This window comes from Poeciliopsis prolifica, unplaced genomic scaffold (genome assembly GCF_027474105.1).
Source record: "Poeciliopsis prolifica strain line A6 unplaced genomic scaffold, Auburn_PproV2 SCAFFOLD005, whole genome shotgun sequence".
NCBI classification, from domain to species: Eukaryota; Metazoa; Chordata; class Actinopteri; order Cyprinodontiformes; family Poeciliidae; genus Poeciliopsis; species Poeciliopsis prolifica.
The window spans coordinates 11,091,265-11,116,742 of record NW_026562380.1 but is presented as its reverse complement, the minus strand read 5'-3'; the positions used below and the strand labels follow the sequence as shown (position 1 = coordinate 11,116,742).

At 37.4% G+C, this 25,478-nt stretch overlaps 1 protein-coding gene across 18 annotated transcripts in view; it reads right to left on the bottom strand.

The window, feature by feature from the left end:
* Window positions 1–25,478, bottom strand: part of kcnma1a (potassium large conductance calcium-activated channel, subfamily M, alpha member 1a) — a 145,953-nt gene that overhangs the window by 12,475 nt on the left and 108,000 nt on the right. For 10 of the 18 annotated variants that reach the window (XM_055029967.1, XM_055029966.1, XM_055029961.1 and 7 more), the window contains 5 exons: window positions 16,390–16,483; window positions 10,532–10,658; window positions 8,959–9,183; window positions 8,249–8,441; window positions 3,856–3,969 (listed from right to left, as the gene is read on the bottom strand). In XM_055029967.1, the coding sequence (XP_054885942.1) occupies window positions 3,856–3,969; window positions 8,249–8,441; window positions 8,959–9,183; window positions 10,532–10,658; window positions 16,390–16,483 (753 nt within the window). Of the gene's footprint in view, window positions 1–2,575; window positions 2,660–3,855; window positions 3,970–8,248; window positions 8,442–8,958; window positions 9,184–10,531; window positions 10,659–16,389; window positions 16,484–20,776; window positions 20,858–21,231; window positions 21,274–25,478 lie in introns of all 18 variants that reach the window. The other 8 variants (XM_055029960.1, XM_055029950.1, XM_055029952.1 and 5 more) reach the window with 6 other exon arrangements.

Sequence of the window (25,478 nt, the reverse complement as noted above, 5' to 3'; positions counted from 1 at the left end):
TAAATAAACAAAAACAAGGTGCAAAGCATCTTGTCTTTTTTTATTTTATTTTTTATTTTATTTTTTTGCAGTAGCATAATCTCACATAAAAAGAATAGCTGTTAATTAACAGATTTTTTTCAGGCTACACATTTTGGATGGATTGATGGGTGGACACTAAGATGTAACTTTTAGACAATGTAAATTAGAAAAGGTTCAAAATTGTCTACTTTTTTCTTCCTCTCTTTTTTCCTTCTTACTTATCAATACACATAATTAATTCAAAGTCCACTGGGAACTCAAATTAGCTTTAACTAAACTGTACAAATAGGCAAAATTTAACTATTTTCTTACATTTTCATTTCATGTCTTATGAAGAAAAATTTGCATCACCCTTACTTTAGTAGTGTTAATTTAGTAGTAGAAATATGTCACAGTGTCAGATCATATTTATACCCCAGGAAAACAAGAGATCATAAAATAACATTCCATTAATATTTTGATGGGTTTTAACAAATATTAAATATAGTTTGAAGGGTTGAAGTTCAAATGGTGATAAAAGGTGTTTTATATAGATACAAATAACTTTCTTTAGCTTACTTTCTTTACTGTGAGATCATGCTGCCGTAAATTTCAGTAAATGTAAATGGAGCTGTATATTTAATGACAGCTTAGTGTTTGAATATGAAAGAATGTTTCCTTCACACAACATGCAGGACATTCTCACAATCAGCTTCAGAAGTATTTCCTGTACATCATTTTCTTCAAACACAGTAGTAACCATTGCAGAAGGACCCAATTTTAATACATTTTGTCATTCTTAATAACACCACTTGTGAAATATATCTTAAGCAATGTTGCTCTCTGTATTTCATTTAATCAAGAGTGATCAAATTTAGTAGGACGTTGCCAGAGAAATCTCTTTGTTGAAGAAAATCTCTCATCATAATTTACTGTAACTTCAACAATGGCTATTGTGTCACATATGGACATCGTGCACTTATCAAATCATGCTTTGACTTTCAGAGTTTTCCTGATGCATGTGTTTGTCACATCATCATTGTTTGAGAAACTTACATATTTACCTGTTCCCTGAAATTCAAATTAAAGTCAGGTAACAACACAGTTTTATCATTCTGACATCAGGTGTAAATGTGGTCTGCTAAGTGAAATGGTTCAATGGTTTTAGGCTGAGGTATCAGCATTACAGGTGAATCACAACAAATTAGAATTTCAACAAACAATTAGTTATTTCAGTGATGTAAAGTAAGTTTGTACTTTAAAACATGACATATACATTCATTGCATACAGATTTATTTTTCTTGATGATTTTGGCATTTTTTAATGAAAACCAAAAATATGTTGGTCCACTGTGTTTTATCATAGAATTTGGGCCAATATCCATCCATCCATTTTCTAACACCCGTATCCCTTGTGGGGTCGGCAGTGGTGCTGGTGCCTATCTCCAGCTAACGTTCCAGGCGAGAGACAAGGTACACCCTGGAAAGATCACCAGTTTGTCACAGGGCAACACAGAGACAGACAGGACAAACAACCATGCACACACACACTCACACCTAGGGAGAATTTAGAAAGACCAATCAACCTAACAGTCATATTTTTGGATTGTCAGAGGAAGCCGGAGTACCCAGAGAGAACACACGCATGCACAGGGAGAACATGCAACTCTATGCAGAAAGACCTGGCGCCGCGAATCTTGCTGCAGGACCTTCTTGCTGCAAGGCAATAGTGCTATCTATTGCGCCATTGTGCAGCCCTGGGCCAATATCAATATCCAATATTAGTATTGTTGCTATTTTGCATATATATCATAAATGTATTTTCGATCCTTGCAGCATCTTTCAAAACAAAAAAAATCAACAACCACAACACTGACATTCCTTCTCATCTCCAGTTAAGAAGCCCACAGTTCTCCACTACATCATTATTACACATTTTCATTACATGTCAATGAAAACACCTCATGGCCAACCCCTTTCCCTTCCCTCAAAATGAACATACGCAAATGACAGCAAGATGGAAACGTATATCAGGTATTAATATCGGCTCAGTTTTATTTATGCTAGTTGGTACTTTACCAATGTCTTAAAAAGTCAATACAATTGGTCAATGCTGATGATAACCTCAATTTTTTGTGTATCCCTAGTTATTTTCTGTGAGATGTAGAGCTAAAATGTTAATCAAAGTGACAATGAATCAATTGGGTATTGGTCAAAGGAGTGACCGATGGTATAGGGTAAGAGGTGGGCAGTCCAGCATACAAGAGTGTTTGGAAGAGGAACGGGAAGTGGAGTGGAGGTGCAGGGTAGCATGTTGCTATGAAAACAGCCACAAGGACAGACCAGACGTGATCAAAGGGCGAGTGATGCATTGGAAACACAAAAAAGGAGGGCAAAGTCATTAACAACAGGGCCGTCAATTTCAACTAGAACAAAGAATAAAAATGTTTTTAAAGTGAAACCATGGGAGCAACGAGGGCCTTGAGTGCAGCCAGATAAATCAAGACAAGCTGATGAGGAGCCAAGCAGTGGAGCAAGGGATCTGACGGCAGCAGAGGACAAAGGCTCAGCTTACCCAGCTCTGTTATCATTTGTATGCTGGTTCCACTTTTTTTTTCCTGACTGAGAGAAACCAATGGCAATAGTTTGCCAGGTTTAGCTAATGGTGATAAGACAGTGCAGAGAGGAGGAGAGATGCCGTTGTTATTGAAACACTTTCAAAGGCTTTTCTAAAAAAAAATTGTCAAAGTATTGTTGTGTCAACTCCAGAATTCTGCTCATGGTTCTCCAATGTCTCTGGATTAAAGTGCATACAAAGCCATAGGTGTCACAGCACTAACCATTTAAAACCGGAATCAGTTTTACCACGGTAGCACAGAACAGGGGATAAACAAGGTCTTATCCACCAACAAACCTTCTTCACACTCCATGCAAGGAAAATTGATCATGCACCTTTGATTGGGAGTATTTTTATGTTTCAGCTTTAATCTGCTCCTGGCACTATACCCTGAAGATATGACAATGTAATTATAGCACATGGTACCAGTTTGACATCCAGGCACTCTTCCCTCTTGCTTGTTCCTTAACCGTAGGACAATGTTATCACATCTAGATTTGATTCTTGCCAGAAAGAATGCAACAGCGCAACGCCAGTACTTGCTACCATTAAAGTGAGTGACTCCAACCTGACTTGGACAATAATCTTCGTGGTAAGAAAGTGTAATGGGAGAACCTCCATTCAGGTAATGGCCAGGTTGCATTAGGTAGCAGCCTTCACTGTCTGGCCTTTTCTTAGTTGGCCTCACGCTCTATTGCTCCCTAATTGGGTCAGGGGAGACAAAGTAGCTGGTCTCTAGTGTTTGAGAAGGCCCCTTAGAGATCTGAAAGTTTCATGAGTCCCCTCACCAGTGGGAATACAACCAGTGGCATTGTTATTAATAAATGGACATATTTTGCAACCAAGGCACTTTTTGTCCTTTCTTTCACTCTCTCCATCTAGCTGAGTTTCTCTTGTCCATTAGTGAACAAATTGCAGGAGATGGAGCTTTTGTCCTAAAAGTGCCGGCCTGACATCTTCAAATCAACTTGTCGTTTGAAAGCAACTATCCACATCGAGTAATGTATGGGGGTGGGGGAAAAAAAACCTTAAGATAGAATTGAAGGGAAGCAAAAATTCCAAATGAGGCATTCCTCAGTCAGTCTGACACTGAATGAGTTGGAACTTTTGATAGCAGTATCAGGTTATTGAATTATCAGCTCAGTTTGTCAATGTCTGGGAATGAATTATGACCTGATTTGAGGTTACAAAGTATGGCATGCGATATCTGTGTTAGAGGTGGGTGGAAACTGGTTTACCTAGCTCTGTGATGATGGGGATGTTGGATCCGGTGGTTACCGAAGCCTGACGCACAAAGCCATGTACTGGGCTGCTGTCTGGAGATGACCTGTCCATTCCAGGAGGCGTGAAACCTGGAGACAGAAATACATTGTTACAAAGAACAACCAAAAACTCATTTTAGTAAACTTTATTTTTAGGCAAGAAACAGTGGCAAATGTAAAGGGTGTATCTGTGTATTATCTTTTTTACTAAATTAGAGAAGCTTTACAAACTATTTGGGTTTATCTATGTAGGTTTTGTGACAGAAATTGCAGTGGATAAAAGATAACTGTGGATTGTGTTAAACTTTTCAAATTAGTTACCATAAATTTTAGAGTTGAAAAATATACCAAGATGTTTCTATGTGCTGCTTTGGCTTGCAGGGTAGTGCCTTTTTTATTAAATTACAGACATGATTAAGGGAAAAAGGCGATAGAATCTTCTCCAATTTTAAATGTATTTTACTTCAAAAGTGTCATAAGAATGAGCATGTCACCAAGGTCTCTATATTTATACATTCCACTCATATCAGCTCATTTAACATTTAGTTTTATGTCTCCTTTCTGCACAGTTGGAGAGTGGGGATCAGGAGAAAGAATAAAAGAAAAAGAGCAAAGTGAACAAGATGCCTGCTTAAAAACTGATAGTTACTGTGCTTTTAGAGGTCAGCAAAGGCAACTTTAGCATTCGCATCCCTCCATCTATGGGCAGACATAAATTTTATATGTTGTTCATTTTGTTACGATAAAATTGGTGAAGTGTATCCTGAAAACCTTTTATGGTGCGGCACAGAACCATGAAATACAAGTGCAAGTGACAGCAGTACGAATTCACATGACTTCACATTTTTGCATTTTCTCAAAGTGACAAGTAAACACCCTAAATCTGTAATGCTATATGCATAATGCATCACCTGTGTTTTGACATCCATCATTTAGTGCTGACTACAGCAAAATGTCAGCTTATAGTGCCAAGGCCATGGAAACATAAGGCAAGGAATATATTCAGGTCACAAAGTTTTAAAAGCATTGCAAATTCAATGTGCGTGAGTATGTGTGTGTGTTCTTTTCTTGTCAAAAGTCTCAATACGCTGCTCACATTACAAAAGAGAGCTTTCAGGCCTTTGCAACGAAAAGACACCGAGCAGTTTAGGACGGAGTAGAAAGCACACACAACCGCAGCCTGGTTGATCCCAACTTTTGTTAAACCAATTATTAAACAAGGTCTGACAATGCGAGTCAGCCAGAGAGCATCAGCTCCAACATCACACTGTCGAAGTCCATAAAGCTGAGCAGTGTGATACAGAGTTTTGGGGGATTTTTTTTTTTTTTTTTTTTTTTTTTTTGCATTTTGCCTCTTAAATGCTGCTCTAACAGTTTTTCACAGAAAACATGAAGACAGTGCAAAGATGTAGGAAAACAGCCTCTGTTTAGTGTAGCTCATGCGCCAGAAAGCGATGCTGGTGGGAAACATGAGGCCTACTGCTGTGCTTCTTTCAAAAACATGTTAGGGTTACAGCCTAAAGCTGCAACTCAGTATGAGCTGAAAGGCTCCAGAGAGCTGGATGTCTTTATTGAGAGTTAAATGTGTTATCTTGTCTGATCAACCTACAGCTCTGCTAAATTACCTGAGAGAATTTAATCTCAACATGAAGCATTAGCATATTAACCTAAAAAATATTGCATCCCCAGTGTATAAATCAAGTCAAAGGTCTGGCTCCAGCGCTGGATTTCAATTGAATTATGTTTGTTTTTCTAGGACTTTAAATATTTTATGTTCTTTTATTAAATTAATCCAGCAAAATATACCACCAGAAAGTTTTAAAAGCAGTTTCATTACACAAAATCCTCTCCATTACATTGTTGTTCACAATGAGAGGCTGTAAAATAGTGTCTTTTGAGCTACAGTGTACAATAGACAAGCAAGATCTGGGTTACATACCCCCATATCCTTGTAGCCCCGCAGGCACAGCTATGCTCTGTGGTTGACTACATTCTACAAGCAGCCGTGAGAAGCTCTCCCCGAGGAAAGCACATGTTTACTTATTCATTTGCACCTTCCAAATTCCACAGATAGTGTCTGAACGGGAGCAACGCCAGAAGGAAGGAATCCCTGAACAATAGCAGCATTTGGGTATGTTGGTGCATTTTCTGCACTTTGTGTATGCATGACTGCATGTCACTGTGAATGTGTGTTTTCTTAAATGGCTAATTCGTGTAAGACATAATTATTGATAACACTCAGCTCCATGCATCGATCTGGGGAGAGGGACCGAGACCAATAAGCTTTTGCACGGAGGTGGCTCTCAGTGAGTAGTGCTCCCCAGAGCAATGAGCTCTGAGGTTCGCCTTCTGCTTATTGTTCCTTGGTGGCACTGCCACTGAAATCTAATCACTCACTCTCGGCTGGGAAAAATAGTGCCAGTGGCATAAACGTTGAACATGTGGAAATGCTCGTTATAAAAAATAAAGACAATTCTGGTTTGCATAATAATCCTTGCAGTGCAGAGATGTACACAAATCATTTTTATAATTAAGATTTGTATTATTGTTGATTATATGTTTTGTAAGTACCTTCTAGAAAATATGATGGTACATCCCAAGGGGTTACCTTTGAAATAAATAAATTAGTGAATAGACAAATTGTTTTCAAGTCTCTAATAACTAAAATAACCCTTCTTCATAAAGGCTTATAAGATTGTTGTGTGTAATAAATTCCACTTTCTCCATCAGGTTTTTATTGTAGAGTTCCCTGCAAGGGTTTTTGGTATTCTGCACCACTTAGAGGTTTTTATGTTGGGATGCTCTCAATTTAGTTCCTTTCTTCTCTCACTTAAAATAATTAAAACATGGTTAACAGGATGACGCCATCAACAATGTGTTTCAGAATGGTCAGCATATGTTTAGGGTGTACTGCAGAGTTGCTTTTCTCCCACATATAATGATTTGTATGAACTGAATGGTTTAGTTTCATCTAACCAGAGCACATTCTTTATCATGTTTGTAATATCTTCTTCATGGCTTGTTGTGAACTTCTAATTGGACTCCACTTCAACTCTTGCGACTCCTGAAAAGAGACTAGATTTTTGGAGTGTATAATTAATGATTGTTCAGTCAACAGATTCTTCCTGTGAATCTCGCATTATTCAGATCCTCCTGAATAATGTGCCATGAATAATGCTCCTCATCTTTCCAGGCCTTTGAGTTTCATGTAGATGTCCATGTTTTGTTACGTTTGCAGCTATAATAAACTTTTTTTGTGAACTAAATATGGATTACAACTGCTTCAAACCTCTCCTCTACGTCATCCATCATATACCTGCCATGTTCCTATGTGTCTTCACAGATGTTCTTCAACAGCTGGTTTTATGTTGAGATCAAACAACACATAGGAAACAAAGCATGGTTACTAATTATGGGATTTCTAAAAGCAGATTTTATTTAGATTTTGTTTAGGGACAAAAGAATAAAAGAGGTTGAATACAATTATGTGTTATTTAGTGTTGGTCTATTGCAAAAAAAAAATAATAATTCAAAGAAAATATAGTGACGTTTGCCGTTGTCGTGTGATAAAATGTGAAAATGTGTCCATACTAAAGAAAGAGTAGCAAAAATATTATATGAGACGTGAGTCAGCATCTCTGCTGTGGTGATGCTTGCTGCACTTAGATCAAGGTACAGCTTTCTAAGGTAAACAAACTGAGGTTTACCTGTGGGTGAGTGTGTCTGCACAGATTGTCTTGACATGAATCTGTGTGTGTCTAAACTGGTGCAAACACACCCACACAAATGCGGAAAGCGTGTGCCTGCATGCGTCGCTGTTTTGTCGTGACTAATGAGGAGCAGCTGATTTGGCCTGCCTGGTGATTTGTACTAGCTGCTTAATGATGATGAGGCCTGATGGGATGCCAGGTTCATATGTTTGTCTGCAAACATCAACAATCTGTTCCAGACGATCTGCCAGACTCCGTATCAGGGGGAACAACATCAAACGGCACAGTCATGTTGATTACATCATTAAAAAGTATTATCAGAGAGGTTTAGGAGCATTTAATTACCAGAGACAACACTGAAATTGTCAGAAAATTGCACAACATAAACTTTAAAGAATTGACATAGCAAACAACACAAGATTTTCAGTGTGCACATCCTCATGAGCAGCACTCATGTCAATCTATGGATAATACAGTAGACTTGCAGAGAATTTTGATTAAGAACATTTAGCACTCTCTATTCCTTCCAGTGAGGCTGCTTCATCCCCTCCCTGTCTTTTCCTCTCCTTTTTCCATTCTTGACTACCATCTTCCCTCCTTGCCACAACCTGTCCCCTTTGGGCAGCAGTGTACATGGAGTCTAATAGGACGCTCCTTACCTTGGGAATTAGCCTGTAAGACCCCAATGCTGTCATCAAACTGCATAGACTTGATGTTGAGTGATGCCAAGATGCATTCCTTATCCTGCAGAGAGGCATCTTCGATATTGTTCTGATTGGCTGACAGTATTACGCACATGTCACAGAGGTTGATGTTGACAGCCCTTAAATCTGCCCGACTTAATGGTGTACCCTTCAGGGTGAGGAGAACACAGAGAAAAAGAGCGAGACAGCAAGAGAGAGAGCAAGGGGGAAAAAAACAGAACAGAAAGACATGGGGGAAAGAAAAACAAATTTAAGACGTGAACAGAGTGGAGCTTTGGGAAATTAGTTAACAAGTATTTTTGTTATGAGGCAATGACATTCCACTGATCTAACCAGGCATTAGAGATTCATAGACATGGACTAATATAAAGGCTAGCCTGCGCTGAGGGCTGTGTTTGGGATTTTGCTCTGATCATCAGTCAAGCCAGGCCTAACAAGCTCCAAGGCACCAAGCCATGCCATCTGTGATGGGCACTGCAGCTACAGCATTCATAAACTCCACTTTGGATATGCAGGATGTGTCTCTCCTCAAGATGAAGGAGCTTTACTGAGCTCTCATGGAGTGATCTTTCAATCGAGAGACGTGTGTGATGGAATCAAAATGACAGCAGCCCTTCAAGATTTCAATATGTGTCTAGCTGGAAAAATTCAAACTGAGCACTTACAGGTAAGATGGAGACCTTGGGGAAGTTGTGTAACGTCTCCCACTCTCTCCGAAGGTAATCCAGCGAGCCCACAAAAACTATAGGCTTTAGTTCATGGTAGTGAAAATTGCTGGCTCTTAAAGGCATCACCAGGTTTCGCAGCCCCACCAAAGCGGACGTGACATCCCCAAATATACAGACCACTACATGGCCGCTCAGTACAGTCATGGAGGCTTCACTTCGAGTCTGCAGGAAAACAGAAGGGCACGGGTAGATAAGGAGAGAGGAGCACAGAAAGGAAAAGGGGGAAAAAATGTTCCAGAGAAAAAAGAATGAGACGATGCAGTTGTGCATGAATGTTACTCTCACTTGCAAAATAAAGTTTGCAAGTGAGAGTTTTAGTCTGAATCCAAATCTTGAAATTTGACTTCATCACCAAAGTTCAGCATCAACATAAGACAATGTTTAACTAGGAACTATTACACTCAGAAGTGGAGTTGTCTTAGAATAAAATAAATTGCGTTTGTTTTGTAGGATATAATTAAATCAGCCTGGAAAATAAAACTCCAAGCTCACATCTTATAAAGATAATACCTTATTCTTATTCTTAAATAAAATAATGAAACAACATGCTTTAAATAAACAACCTCTGTCACCAGACACATAAACTCCAAGTGTTTTTTAAATCATATTTTAAATTAAAATTTGTTTCAAAAGTACAACTTTGTAGACAACACCGAATATGTTTAACACCAATCAAGGATGATGTCATGACTATTAACAGGTGAAACAACCAATGATTACCTCATTACTATGTTGGCAGGTGGGATATATCACACAGCTGAATATTTCAATTTGACTTGTTAGAATTATGAAATATTGGCAAGAGTAAAGTTTTCAGCAATCTTGTTAATGGCTTAATAAGATAATCTCTTATATGAGTTGTTCCCAGTTTGTGCTGTTATCCCAAGGTAGAAACAGTGGTGAATTGGCAAAAGGGTTGTTTTTGCATGAGCGAAATGAAGGCTGATGTGCTCCAGCTACAGCAGCTCAAATTACCAGTTAGAACGAAAAGTTTCAGAATACATGCCGCATCACTGAATAAGGGGATCAAAGTGGCTGTAGTATTCAAATGTTATGTCTGATCGCTGTGTCTGCAATTTTACATTGCTAAGGAATAAATACAATAGATTAAACTTAGAAAGAACAAATATCATTACATTGATTAAAGTTATCAGGAACCAACTTCAGCTCATGCAAAGTTTAATCTGACACCAAGGTAAATTTTTAAAAACTAGCAAGTTGACTCAAGTGTAAGTCACACAAAAAAAGCAAGGTTAGCATTACTCAATTGAATCAGTTAACCTCTGTGTGTTTATGTGTGAAAAAATTGAGAGTGGACTTGTACACAGGAAATTAAATTAAACAAACTCACCTTGAAACAACAGAGAGGCAGTGAAAGAAATTTCAGTACAAGTTAGAATATTTTTTTCTGTTACTGCAGTGTTGTTCGGAAATGTTTGTTCCCAAGCAAAACTTGTTTATATATCTACACACTATAGGATTGCAGCTGCAAAGTTGCGAGCATGCTTACCAGGATGACTTTCTCGATTTCTTTGGAAGGGCACCAGTGAAACATTCCCGTCGAGTCGTACCTCTTGACGTTCATGTCCATGTTCTCAATTTGTTCATTTCCAGGAATTAGGAGGGGATCATGTCGACTGAAAAACAGATAATACTTTTGTTTAATGCAAAGAAGATTGATTTCCAATAATTCTCTATACTTGTGCACTTGCATAACATATATAAAAAAAGAAACTACAGGTGACATGAATTGGCTAATTTGTTGAAACCAAATGGACTCTTAAAAAACTTGCTTTCTTTGGAGATTATCTTGAATGTTCCCTAATTAAGTGCCACCCGGTCACGCTGACAATATTTACATTTAGTGTGGAAGTTGTTACTGTGAGAAGACTCTACTATTTTGATTAGTAATATGTCCAAAAAGAAATCAAAAGAAGCACAAAAGATTTAGGAAACTCTTAGGAAGGAAACTATATTTTCTATGGAGGCATTGGAGTTGATTTTTGATCAAGCTAACTGTTTCACAGAAATGTATTATTATTATTTTTGTATTTATTTTGTATTATTGTTATTATGCTGGATTTAGAATTATTGTCTTTTGGAAATTTCACAGCATTTTTTCTTTTTTTTTTAACTATGTCATCATTATTTTACTAGAAAAACTCTTGAAATAAAACAGGGGAACCCTGAGCAAGGTTTACACTACTGTAGTCGACTGTGTACTCAACAAATATGTTTAAAATTTACAGACAATTAAAACATCACAAAATTCACATAAGAACAAGTGAAATAAAAGAAAAACTAAATAAAATAAGTTGAAATTAATGTGTATTACAAAAGAATAAATCAAATGTGATGTATTTGTCTTTCATTCATTTCATTTCACTTTATTGTATTTTCAGTGATGGAAAGAGGAAAAGCTCTTAAAGTTTGGTATGTTTTTGAGAAATTATTGTAATATTTTAGTATAAAAAATTTTATTGTTAAAGACTGGTATATTTTAAATATACCGCTCTTTAGCTATTATTTTAGAGAAATTGGAACTGGTATCTGCTGCAAAATCTCAAATGTGTGCATCTTTAGTTCTAAATCATAGAACTAAAGATGGGTTAATGATAAGATATCACATGATAAGATATCATTAACCCATCTTTTCTTCTTGCTGTCAAGAGGTCAGAGGCCTTTTTTGCTCACACTAGAAAGGAAATACAAAAGCATGAGCTTTACAGTCTAAATGGCATGACAATGCAAGAGCAATTACTGGCTTTTACCCTCCTTTTCAGTTTCCACTGCCGTGTAGGTAGCATGCAAGTAGTAAATGCTCAGACAGGCTCTGATTTTAAATATTTTAAGAATTTGCCTAATCACATTTTGCTCTCTGAAATGATGACCATAAATGTTTTAGCATCATGTCACAGACAAACAAGCTTCATCCACACCAGTGGGCTCTTGAGCTTCATTCAGTGCAACACTGACCATGAAGGGGCAACAGTAACAACCAGTCTACTGTCCTTTCACTTATTATACAAGACATGTTCTCACTTTTTCACAACTGAGATGCAGAAGTTATTGTATTTACTGTGTAACCCAAATAAGCAAGCGGCAAGTGCAAACTCCTAAAACACAGAACCGCTGAGAGACAGACGTGGATATTATGGGAGAAAACGTCCCAAGAGTTTGACATACATCTCTCTCACTATCACTTTCTGTTTCCTCTATCAACACTGCCATTCAATGACAAGGCTTTGATGTCATCTCCTCTTTCCCTCCAACCGATTGGAGAGAAAGCAGGAGCTAAATAAAAAAAGCTGTCAATTAGCCACCCTCTCTTTCCAGCTCTCGTTCCCCTTCTACCCTCCATCAGTTAGAGCAGGTGATAATAACACTGACAGCATTTAGTGTTTTTACACTCAGCCTGAATCTTTCATCCAGAGCTGCGTGTTGCGCCAATCAACTCCGCCGAGCGCCCCTCCACCCCTTCTCTCCTTCCGTCACTTCAATCTGCTCGGCTCAGCTCGCCTCCTCACGCAGGCTGACTAGCGCATGCAGGCGGGCTGCCGCTCCACCTCGCTCTGCCAAGACAGCTATCTTTCACAGAGCTGTCAGCAGTGTGAGTGGCAGCCTGTCACAGGCTCCAGGCACCTCCTCTACCTCCTTCTTCCCCTTCCTCCTCCGCGCCTCAGGCAGAACCTACCACAAGGCTCCAGGAGAGCAGACACCACTTCTGTGCTACAGGGCCACGCCCAAGGGATATCAGCTGCCGAGGATCCTGTGACATCCTCTGATAGTGGAGGCGTGTTGTCAGTCATGTCCCATCTCAAATGTTTAGAGGTGTTAAAGCCATGGGTAGTGTAGTTCATTATAATTTCATTCTATAGAATAAGATTGCTGAACAATACTATTATGAGAAATAAACACAACCCTTAATGCAAATTTGTGATTCTTAGTTTTTTCCCCGCAAAGGACATATTTGCTTAGTAACAAAACCAAATGTAATTCTGATATCAGATTACAAACCAATTTTCCTATTTTGTCTCATTCAGGGTTGAAAATTTCATAACCAAATTCAATACTTTTCCAGACTGAAATTACCACAATTCCTTATTCTTTTTTAACATGTTAAAGTGTTAATACACAAGTTTTTTAAAGAAATTTACAGGATATATTATTGAACAATAAAAAATACAAAACTCATAAAAATGGATAGATTTACACTCAAAATACTCAAATCAACTTCCATGTCTTTCCAGAATTTTCCAAGCAGCTTAGGAACCTTTGCATTTTTTGAAGAACAGTTTCAATGAGCACAAGCAGTAATTCCCTTACATCCATGCTCCCTCCAGTACCTCATGCCCCTTTCTCCCTATATTTCCAGCTCTTTCCCGCTGTATACATTTCAAACAGAGTTGAGTTATTCCAGTGTATCAGTCTGCAGTCACAGACTGGGGATGGGCGTGCTCCCCCAATCCCTCCCTGCCAGACTATGAAGGCAGCCTCTTGCTTTGAAAATTTCCCCATCATGCAAACTGACAAAGGCATACTTTTCAAAAGCCCACAGCCAATCTGTTGATCATTATTTATTTACAAAGACCTTCAGGCAGCAAGTCCTATAAAAAAAACAAAACAAAAAAAAAAAAACTTGATACGTATGTTGGCTCTCCTGCTAGCTCGCTATTGTGTTTTCCCTTGCCTTGATTGGTGAATAAAGTTTCCCTGGGGCTACCTCAAGCGATCACTCTTTACTGTGCATTAAAATCCATCTGATAAAGTTAATCTGTTTATATATATATATATTTATATATATATATATATATATATATATATATATATATATATATATATATATATATATATATATATATATATATATATATATGGTATTATATGTTAACAGGGGCACTGGATTATAATGGATAATGTGATGTTCTGCTATGGGCAAAGTCTTGGAGAAAAGAATATCAACACATATAACAGAGGACCTGTCATGCCAGTACCCAAGAGCCAGCAGTATACAGAAGCCCCCCTAAAGCAGAGAAAACTTTGACACCACTTTGAAGTGTTTTGGAAACTGAGTAAATAACTCGCAAGGATTATTATCACTGTGAGATCAAAGCAGAGATGCATATATTACATGGCAAACGGGGACCATCTCTTAAGCAGAGCGGGATGAGAAGAAAAGGTTTTGTGCTTTAAGTTAGGCAAACTAAACAGCCTTTTAAACAAGCAGTTAGCTGGAAATGTGCCAGCATCTTGTTTTTGTAAGGTTTTTTTCTTCTTTTTTTTCACCCTCTAAGCAAGGGCATCCTAAAATGGTACTCCGTTGCAAACTAGACTGAGGGGTATGACTCTATGTCGAGCTAATGGTTTGGCAAGTGTAAAAGCTTATTAAGTTCTTGTTTTGTGGAGAACTGAGGGGGAGGCAGGCAGGCAGGGAGGCAAGTATGCTGGACAAAATCACACAGGCACACAAGTGCAGAAGGAAGATCGCTGCCTAAGGGATCCTAGGAAAAAGCTAACATACAAAGAACTATGGCAGAATATGAAGACAATACAGAACAATAAGGCATCTGTAGATACAATAACAACAAAAGAGTATATACATCTTTTCAATTTCGTGTAAACGTTTAATGAGTTAATTTATTATTTTGCTCTATCAATTAAAAAACACAACTAATGTTGCAGTACAAATGAGAAGTGCAACAGTCAGGTAATCTAAAAAAACATAAATATGAAATTTAAATTACTATTAAAAAGTACAGAAAACTGATTTTGAGTCGTAGCTATTGCAATTGTAGAGTGTCTAAGAACTGTCATCAAGAATCTGCTTGAGAAAGTTTGAAACAAGGATTTCATTTTATGTCAATATTTAGCGACAATGCTAAGCTCAAGATTGCTAACGTGCAAGCAGATTTGACAGCAAACAAGCTGAGCTTCTTTTAAGTCTGACTAAGTCATTTCTAATGAACACAATGTCTTAGCTGTTTTTCAGGTAAAAAATATTCCATGATACATTGTTAGAGCAGATTTAAAAAGGTTCATCCAGCTTTAAGACTAAAGAAGTGTTTATGCCAAAGTCAAAACATGGAGGCAAGCTACACATTTTAAGCCAAAGGCGTCTGTTGCCATTGCATGGCATGTTTTCGCTGTTTACATGCCACCTTGATGTAATAGTTTAAGAATACCATTTCAGTAACTATTGAAAGCATTTCACACCTAATTCTTAAAGCAGTTCTCACTTTTTGTTACAGAGCTTGTTAGTCATGAATACATCCTGATGCTAAAGAGGACCCAACATTCATCAAACTTATGTTCGAGAAATGTGAAACTGTATTCTTGTAAATAAAGAGTATTTGGTATTGATCAGTTTTCACTTGTATCTTTTAAATATCTTAAGGAAGGTGATTCTGGATGAAAAATTATAAATGCAGAGCATTTATCTGGTGTTTTTTTTTTTTTTTTGATTTGTTCTTTCAAATCAAATTATATAATTAAACAAAATAATTTGAGTAAGCAGATGAAAAGTGTTATAATAAAATTTTGCTGATAGTTAACCATTTAAAAATTGGATGGAATTTGATTAGATTTTTTAAACCTAAATCTTTGTTTGTCAAAAATATTGATTGAAAGCTGCCCAAATAACTAGCAAGCAAATTGGAACACATTATTTTATGGTTAAAGTCTAAAACAAATGTGTTGGTGTAAGCCCGGGCTCGCTGCTGTGTGTCTGACATGATTAAAAAAACACTGCTCCTTTTATCTTTCAAAATCAATTAACAGCAATTTAATTCCATGGGACAGGATAAAAGGAAGGTAATATCCAAATTCATATTTGATTGCGAGGATACATCTTGCATATGGCCTTAAGTACCAGAAACAGTACTCACAGGGGTTCCCACAATAGAGCAGTAGCCTGAGGGCAAAGTAACCATGCAGGTTTCTCTGATTGGTTGCCAGTGTCATTAGTGCCAGCATTGTTTAAGTAGTACATGCGGACCAGACTGGAGGAGGTGACAGCTGGGACTTTAAAGCCAGAGGAGTTTTCAAACGGCTCCTCACAGCTGCTTTTCATGACAGAAATATTATTTCAGCTCTGTCATTAACAGCTGACAGCATGCCACCCTTAACAGTCAGAGCTTAACAGGGCATTTCTCCTCTCTTTTCCTTTTGCTGAGTTTCTTACCTCGCTCTTCTGCCACTCCTAATTTGCCCCCTCCCATCCATTGAAACTCCCACCATCAGCAGCATCTCTGTCAGACACAAATTTTACCCACCCTTCTTCACTTCTATCCATCTATCTATCCATCCTTCCTCCCTTCCTCCCCTTTTCTGCTTGAAGGCTGCAAGGAGAATAAGATCATTGTCTCTTACCTCATCATTTTGGGCGAGCAGTTGGGCGAGTTTCGCATCCCCCCATTGCGCTGCTTTTTTTTGGGTGAGAGAGTCGATGGATGCTCATCCTCAACTGAAAATACACGGGCAAAGTGTTAGATCAGGGAAAGATGGCAGCTTGGAAAGTGAGTGATGGACCGCACATAAAAAAGTAGCCAGCTAGGAATCAGTAATTGCAAACAAAATTAAATACTCAAATAAAATTAAATATTGCATAAATAAAATCTAAACAGAAGAAAAGGAAACTTAATTACTCTGTGTCAAATTGAAGATATATAGAAGAAGCATTAGTAACAGGTAATGATAAATCTGCTAAAAGCCAGGAGAGAAAATATGCATAGCAGCCTAAAATTGACGTTGAAGGCTAAATATGCCTATGTTTACGTTTCCTTTAAAGTACGTTTTCTTAAGAGCCTGTACAGAGAAAGACAAACATCTAAGTGGACCTCAAGCACTTTGTTTATGGTTTTTGGCCAAATATGTTGCTTTTCAACCAAAATATTCAGTGTATTTCACTGGGCTGAATATAAAAGACCAGCAGAAATGTACAACTGTGAAGTGGAATAATATGTAAAAACTTTTTACACACATTTTCATCCCAGCTAAGGGGAGATATCACCACATCATGATGTGGATGACGTATTCAACTTAGTATACAGAGTCACATAATTTTATATTTATGCCTGAGCTACGGATCTCGGCAACTCCTCCAGAGTTAAAATTAGGCTCATGGCTACTTCCCTGGTAAATTATTTTCTTGTAACTTCAGTGAACTCCTACACATCCTGGCAAGTTTGCATTTCACCCACAATATTTCCATTTATAAGTGAAAGAATCAACAGAGCTCTGAGTTGCTAAAAGCTTGAAATATCATGTATAACCTAATCTTGCTTTTAACTTTTCCACAATTTTCTCCCTGTCTGCTGCGTTCCTTGGTTTTTATGATGCAGTTTGTTCAATGATGTGCACTAAATAAACCCCTGAGGCAGTCACAGAACAGCTGGATTTATACTGAGATCTAATTACACCCAGATGGATTCTATTTACTAATCAGGTAATTTTTTTGAAGGCAGTGGGCCACACTGAATTTCATTTGTTGCCCTCATAGCAAAAGCGACTGAATATATTTGCACTCCATGGTTTTCAGATTTTTATTTTTGAAAAATCTTTGAAAACGTGTCTTCTTTTTTTTTGTAAATATGCACTACATTGTGTTTGTGTAATATTAAAAAAATCTAATAAAGTGTATTCAACTTTGCAGTTCGAAAGAAGGCAAAAAGCTTCTCAATTCTCCAAGGCACTTTAACCCTCAATAATATTTGCCATTAAAAGACTCAGTATGAGTAGACAGAAGCATCAACAATGAAATGTGTTGTGGAAATGAATCTTAAATACATTTCTTAAATTTTATTGTTGAAACATGATTTCAGGTCCTTCTGCAGAGCACCACTGCTCCTCCACATGTTTATCTCCAAGATAAAAGACGATTTACCATTCAGCTCACATAATAAGGTGAAGGAACATTAACAAGCTATGGATTAGTGGGCTATAAATTCTGAAAGCAGCTTGTAAAGGCACATTATCGTTGAGTATAAGAAAGTCATGACTGGTGTAATACGTTTTAATGAGATGAATGATTTCTGTTAAAATTCGATATGTGTGTAAAGCCTTGATGCATTCGCAGGACGTTGTTCTACAGGCACTTCTCTCCTAGTTGCTTGTCAGCTATGTTTAGCTTTGTTGAAATATCAAAGTCTTTAAAAAAAAAAACTCTTTGGGTCTCAGTGCCAGAGTGCGGCCAGGACCAGCCATCTGAAGATTTCAGTCACGCTAACAGCAGTCTGATCTTCACTACTGTCGCCTTGTAGTTTTCAAGAGCTTTCAGACACGCATCCAGATACTCCTCTCCAATCTGCACTCGCCAAGCCAAGTGCACCGTCACTTCAAACCCCCATCAGTCCTTTGGTTAGAAATCAATAACACAGCATGATATTAGTGCAAATCAATGTGATCGCTGCAGGATGCAACTGTTCCAAGCATGTAGAATTGTATTATTTGAACACCTGATCCTGTGGAGCATTTATTTCTTCTTGTAAAAGATAAGAAATATGACTTTGTCATTTTATGATATTTTGTTTGTTTAGAAGGACTTTCTGAGTATCTAACAACTTAAGCTGTTTTTACTTCGTAAAACATTATTTCTCCTTAAATATAATGCTTCATTTCCTCCATAGTTTCACATTTCTGAAAATAAAGTTAAAAAGTAAATCTTTTTTGTTAATTTAAAGTAATTGCTTTTTAGTAGTTCAAAAGTCACCTACTGAGATAACTATTAGAATGGGAGGCAAATCCGTGCAAAACGGCACAGGCAACAACAGCTGCATCAGCAGTCGAGTGAACAGTCGTGTAGCAAACAAGAAATGGGAGAGGTGGAAATACAGAAAGATGCTTCCTGGTAAATGGGGACAACCTACAGTGCCTAATGTGACTAAGCGGCATGGAATAAGTGTGTTGGTAGCAATATTTTACCGGCAAACGGCAGGCCTGGATCAGGGGCTGGCCATCATCCCTGCCAGACCTGAGATCTCGAGGCGTGATGGCGAGGGGTCAGCCCCAGGTCCCAGCTCCATACAGAGTGAGCATCCTTTACAGTAATTAACAAGCGGGATGCTGGCTGTTCCATAATTGACCAGGAGGTCTTAGTTGGGGGTGCACAGCATTAGGACGGAATGCATTGGTAATGTCGGAGGTAGAAATGGAGCTCGTGAATGTAATGATTGACTTTAAAAGGATCATCTGACTCCATTTGTTGTTGTTAAACGGGAGGAAAAACTAAGTGCAAAAGCCTGTGTTGGTGTCTACACACGAACTCCAAGTACGATTTTACTTATTAAAAAAATTGTCCCAATTTATATGTACACAATGTAAGAATTTCAAAAAAATATGTAAGGTAGCTGCAATAATCAGTTTGTGCTTTTTTTTAAATACTTATTTTAGTTTCAACTAAAAGCAGAAACACTGAGGTCATGAGAAAGCAGTGATCACATTTTTTCCCCCTGAAACTGGTGTTGAAACTCTAACAGAAATGTTCCTAGTGACATTTACTTTGCATTTAGTGGCAAACATGAATTAATTAGAAGCTTCTCAGTTCTGTTTCTCATTTGTGCTTCTCTTTCTGCTAACACAAAGCAGAGACACGGCTCAGCTCAATCCAGTCAAATCCAATCAGGCGTTGTCATTTCAAGCATAATGTGTAAAACAGTGCTTTCATTTCGAGAAATACGAAACTGTAACTAATAATTTATAAATATTACTAATGCAAAACCTTTTAGCCATTAAAGATTTATTGCTTTCCTTTTGGATTATGTATAAAGATTAATTTCAAACAAAAAAAAATCTTTGTTCTATTCTCAAACAGTATGCTTACTTTCAATTTTGCAAATGACAATCACCAAGTCGGGTGACAAAGTGACATATATAACATGTTCACCCAGCAATGTAACGACACACACACATACATACATATAATCAGACTATGACTGCAGTTTTGACCTGTACATCTGAATGTACTGTAGAGGTCACAGCACACTGCAAGAAGACAAATGAGGAATGTGAGTAAAAGGTCTGCTTGCAGAGTTGATTGCAAAGCCCTTTTCTTCTCTTTGGTACAGAAAGACGGTTGGTTGTTTGGGCGAGGGAGCAGGCTTGGGTGGCCCCGGGCAATAAACAGACGTTTATCCCAGCCGTCAGCTGCCGCCTTGATTTACAGGGCGCCACCGATAGCTCCTGGATTCATCTGGCCCTTGTCAAACACGTGCAGCGTTACATGGTGCTTACCCGCCCTGGCAGGTCCACTGTGCATCCTGAACAACCCAGACGGCAACTGTCCCTTCTTGAAATGCTAATCGCGTGATGGTACTGTCCTGCATGCAAACCTTATCAGATCACTGTGTCCCAACGTAAACTGGATGATGAGGTGGGGGGCATATCAGTTAAAAAATGTTTACTGTTTCACGTGAGCAAAACTGGCTTTGCTTTAAGTGTTAGCTGCATGAACAAGCTTTGTTCTTTAACTGCATCGCCACAGCAATGGGATTGCTCTTTAAGCCATGCAATTTTGTGTTAATACAATAAGAAATAAAACTGGTATTGATGCAACTTATTTTAGTTCTGCTCAAACGGCAGCCATTATTTGTTTCAAAAAGAAAAAAAAATGTTTTAAATATCAGTGTGCCTCATAAGTAAAAAAACAAACAAACAAGAAAACAAAATGTTAAACATGACAATTAGTCTTTAAAAATAAAACTTATTCTTATCTGATACAGTGACAAGTAATTAACTTAGCAGTTTTATACTACAGATTTACCTAGATTGCAATCAGCTTTGAATCGAACGCCAGCCTCTTTTTGGCTTCCACTGTTCCGTGGTGTTGTAGCGCCATCTGCTGCTACATGCAGCACAATGCAAAATAGAATAGAAGAAGAATTTTTTCATGGAACTACATTCCATGCCATTCAGAAAACACAAAAAAATACTTATTTCTACTACGTATAAACACCAAGAATGCATTAATTTATGGTTAATATGTGATTAGATAAAATAGTTATGGTTATGTTTACTCGTTTTGTTAAATATTCAACATGACACTTTTTTATTTCAGTTTATGTCTACAGTTTGGCTCCTTATATGACACAGAGACAACAGAATTACATTCTAAAGGAATTTGGGATAAGAAAGCAAACACTATGTGACGTGATGAGGGTGGCTACAGTCTAAACACAAAGCTAGAGCAGAGTGGAGAAGGGCAGAGAACACACTTACGTGATCTGACAAATCCATTATACTTATATTTAGCTGAGGAGACTGCAAAGACAAGTAGGAGGTCACACAGAGGGACACATCAACACAAGAGTGGTGGAAATGATTAAACCAAAGCGAAATCAGATGTGTTATGATTTAAGAGGATGAGGAAAAACTAAAAATAAAGAGGAGACATAATGACCAAATCCAGATGGTTGTACTAAAAAGTCAAAGGCCGATGGCAAAATAAAAATGGAAAAAGTTATAAAAAAAAAAGTACATTTATAGTGAGCCATGCCTTTAGGAAAGTGTATTAAACTTGTAGAAAGATGAAATGACATCTAATGGTAAATTTCATAAATTTTTTGAAGAGATAAATGTAACATTATACATATAGTGCAGATATAACTTTTAATATGTGTAGACATATAATTTTTTTAAATAGAATGTTGTTACGTGTGCTTAAAAATTGCAGGGATTACTTAGTTTGTATTTAAGACAAAAAAGAAAAAATACACAAGAAGAATCATTCTGTAGTGCATGGAGAATATGCTACACCCAAACTGACAGAGCGCCGACTTCTTCACACGTGCAGTCCAGACGGCTGGCACAAACACACATTTTAAAAACTGGGATCTTTCCAAATGTGAATTTAATGCTGCACTTCCAATCTTGAGAAGGATGGACCATGTTCTCCGTTTATGTCTGTGCTGTTAATTCTCCAGGAATTACCGCTTTTGACCTTGACCGACAAGATAGTAAAAACTGGTACTTCCTCAACTGCTACTGCAGTGGGCACTTGAACTGAGTTAAGACCTGCAAAAAATCCTTGCTCTTTTTTCAAAACTATCCCCCAGCAATAAAGGTCACAGCAAGGGCCCTGGGCTGACCTATGACACAGATCTTCAAAACAGGGACCCACAGTGGCCCTGGCATCTGTCTCCAGCAATCTGCCTGCACGACACAGGCGGCAGACTAACTGGCTAGCATCTAGGGCGTACTGCAGCATCAGAGGATGAAGGGTTGTGGGGGGGCAAGCCTGCCTGGTGGACAGGAGCTGTCAAGGCAAGTTTGGTGACAAACCAGCAAGGCTGGGAAAATGAAAATGCAAACATAATTTCTGTGTCAAAACAGATAAAAATCTTTTGGAATGAGATGTAAATTCACACACATGCTTAGACACAAAGATAAAAGTGAATGCACTCATAATGCGCTCTCCCATATGGGGCTGGGGGCTGTAAATGCCTGAAAGCATCTTCTTAGCGCAAAGTCCACAGTCCATGTCCATGCATCTGCTACATATGGGCTTCTTTCTCTTTTTAAACAATCCATGTTGGAACTATTTCACATATTTTCAGAGTTTTTTTTATTACTATTATTATTGTGGTGACTATCTGTTCACAACCAGAAACAATATGTGAACAATTAAGATGCAAGAATTTACACAATAGAACTCAAAATGATTATTTAGGTTAGATTTTTATCTCTTTCATTTTCAATTTTTTTTTTTTCAATTTTCTCTGATTTTTAAAAATGGCTCTCAGTCATCTATGCTGCATATAGAAAAACTGAAACTATTTTTCCAATATAACTTTATATCCACACAAGTGAACGAGTCAAATAAATAAGTAATACTATATATAGTCAGAATTATAAAACAACATAAACTGGTCGCATATTTTATTGTTTTGTAATATTGTTTGGTAACTTTTTAGTCATCTCTAAGTTAGAAATCTGTTTCAACTCTTTAGGCCCTCTTTATACTTTCCTCTACTGAAATGCATATTTCAACGAACAATTCAACAGAAACTATCAAAGCATTGTTTATAACACTTAACATACAGGAAACTGGTAATAGAAAATTTACCAAAGAAATCAGTTAATTCAACATAACTACCTCTCAGGGTTTATGTCATGTCTTGTATTATTCCAACTTTTATATTGGAAAGACAACAAATAACCACACAACTGAATTAACCTACAAAAAATGTTTAAGTTATAAGAAAGTAGTAATAAATTACATTGTTTTTGTTAGCATAATATAATAAGAACTATTTTCAGAAGTAGAGGTAAAATATACTATGTGATGCATTATATCTGCATCAGAGGTTAATACTTACAATTTTCTTCATACAAATCTATAGTTGAAATATAGGTATTATGTTAGTAATCGATGGTACCAATATTTTCCAAATAAACAGTAAAATGATTATGAGATCTATCGGTTTACTCACTTTTTCTCTTCAACAGAATTGCAATAAACTGAATCTGTGAGTTTACAGATCAACACAAACATTTCTGATATAACCCCATTATAAAATGGTCAGTGTGTGTGGTATACCTGCCTTGAATTGGAGCACAGGCTGTACTAACTAAAAAACTCCTATCCAATTCATCAATTTCAATAAAAGTGTCTAAAATCAACTTATGATGAACAAAGCTGCGGTTATTATTAATAAATCTATCTTTTCTTCTCCATTTAGTAGGAAGAGAAAATTCAACCACCCCTGTTTGACAAAGCCCAGTAGTCTCCATCACTAAAGTATTTCTTTGTTCATTGAGATTTAAAAAGGGAAAGAAATCTAAGACAGAGGAGGCTTTCCCTAAATCCTACTGAGGGTTGAAGGAAAAGTGAGATCAGTAACCATGTAATGGCCAGTAATTGGTACCGAGGGATATCAGCGCAGGCCCAACTACAAGAGGCCAAGCCAAACTCATCATGCTGTGTTTGACACTAATCTAGGCTGAGTCGGCAGACGGTGGGAGAATGTTGAAAAGGAAATCAGATCTGTATGTCTGAACCCAAGGCTTTGATAGCAAGGCTTACTGCTGCCATGTCTAATTGACAGACAATTTAGTATTTCCACGTCCTCTTGTTAAGAAAACGGAAAGGAAGGTCTCATCGGGAACTGGAGTCTTCTCACCTTTCCTCAATAAAACCAACATCACTTTTAACTTACTTCACTGCTTTGCTTTTTTTTCAGCTCTTTTTTTTTTCAATACAAAACCTCCTTTTCTTATCCCCCAGTTCTTTTATATATATCATTCACCCAAATCATTTAGTCCTAATGTGGAAAGTGTTAATTGTGATCCATTAAAAACCATACAAGTCATCAACAAAAAGACTGAAAGGATGAATGAGACATTATCAATACAATCTCAGAAACTATCAAAAAAAAAGAAAATTACCTATATGTGTGTTAGATACAAGCATTGCATCATTAAATCCTATAATATCTCCTGAAAACATTTTTTTTCTTTGCCTTCTATCTGAAATGCTCAATCTCTGCAGTTTTCTAAAGTGCTCAGGTCTGCTTTAATTAGTTAACTTAATGGTCAAAAAGGGGTCAAATGTGAGATTTTTTTTTCATTCTCTGAGATGTGCCAAACTAGCCACAAGGCAAGGAATATATTTTGGTGAACATAGGAAAAGAAGAAAAGCCTGAACTGTTAACGAGGCCTTCAAGGAGTTCAGGAGCAGCACAGTGTGTGGGAGGAAATAACTTTCTTCAAAGTGTGCTTTGCACTTTTTCACTTTCTAGACATAGTAAATATGTGAAAAAAAAATCTATACAGAGTAAAACACAAAAAGAACTCTTAAAAAAAAAAAAGCACAGTAGATACACTGCACTTTTATTTTACATTCCTGGACCACAGTCTCAGATAATAAATTTTCTGCCCTACTTCTCATTAAAAAAAGTAAATTCAATTTTTGCACAGTTGAACAAAAGATGCAGAAAAATGTTAAAAATAATTTTAAAAAATCTAACCAAAACATTGTATAAACTTAAAAGTCTCTAAACACATTAGACAATTTTTCAACAATCAGCAAATTACAGCAATACAATTATTGCGAGTGAACCACCATCGATGTATGTGAAGAAGTCTTACCTTGAACAGTTAAAAAACACTTAACATCACGCTTGAGAGGTGACATTTTCACACAACTGCATGACTGGCGCAGCATGCGATAGCCACGTATCTAACACCTACAGTACTGTACAGTACCACCACAGAGCCACACCACCACTTACATTATAACCACTCAAAACTGCCATTTTGAAACATTATACCGCGATGTAGAGCAACAAAAATAGTTAAGATATAATCCTAAAACAAAATTCACATTGGCCACAGCTTCACATACTATGGTGTCACAAGAAACAGGTCACACCACGAAGACGACATACAGACACACTGAATACCTCCGCATGAGAAAAAAACGAAAACAAAACCACACATCACAGACATGTAACAGCATGTGTTGG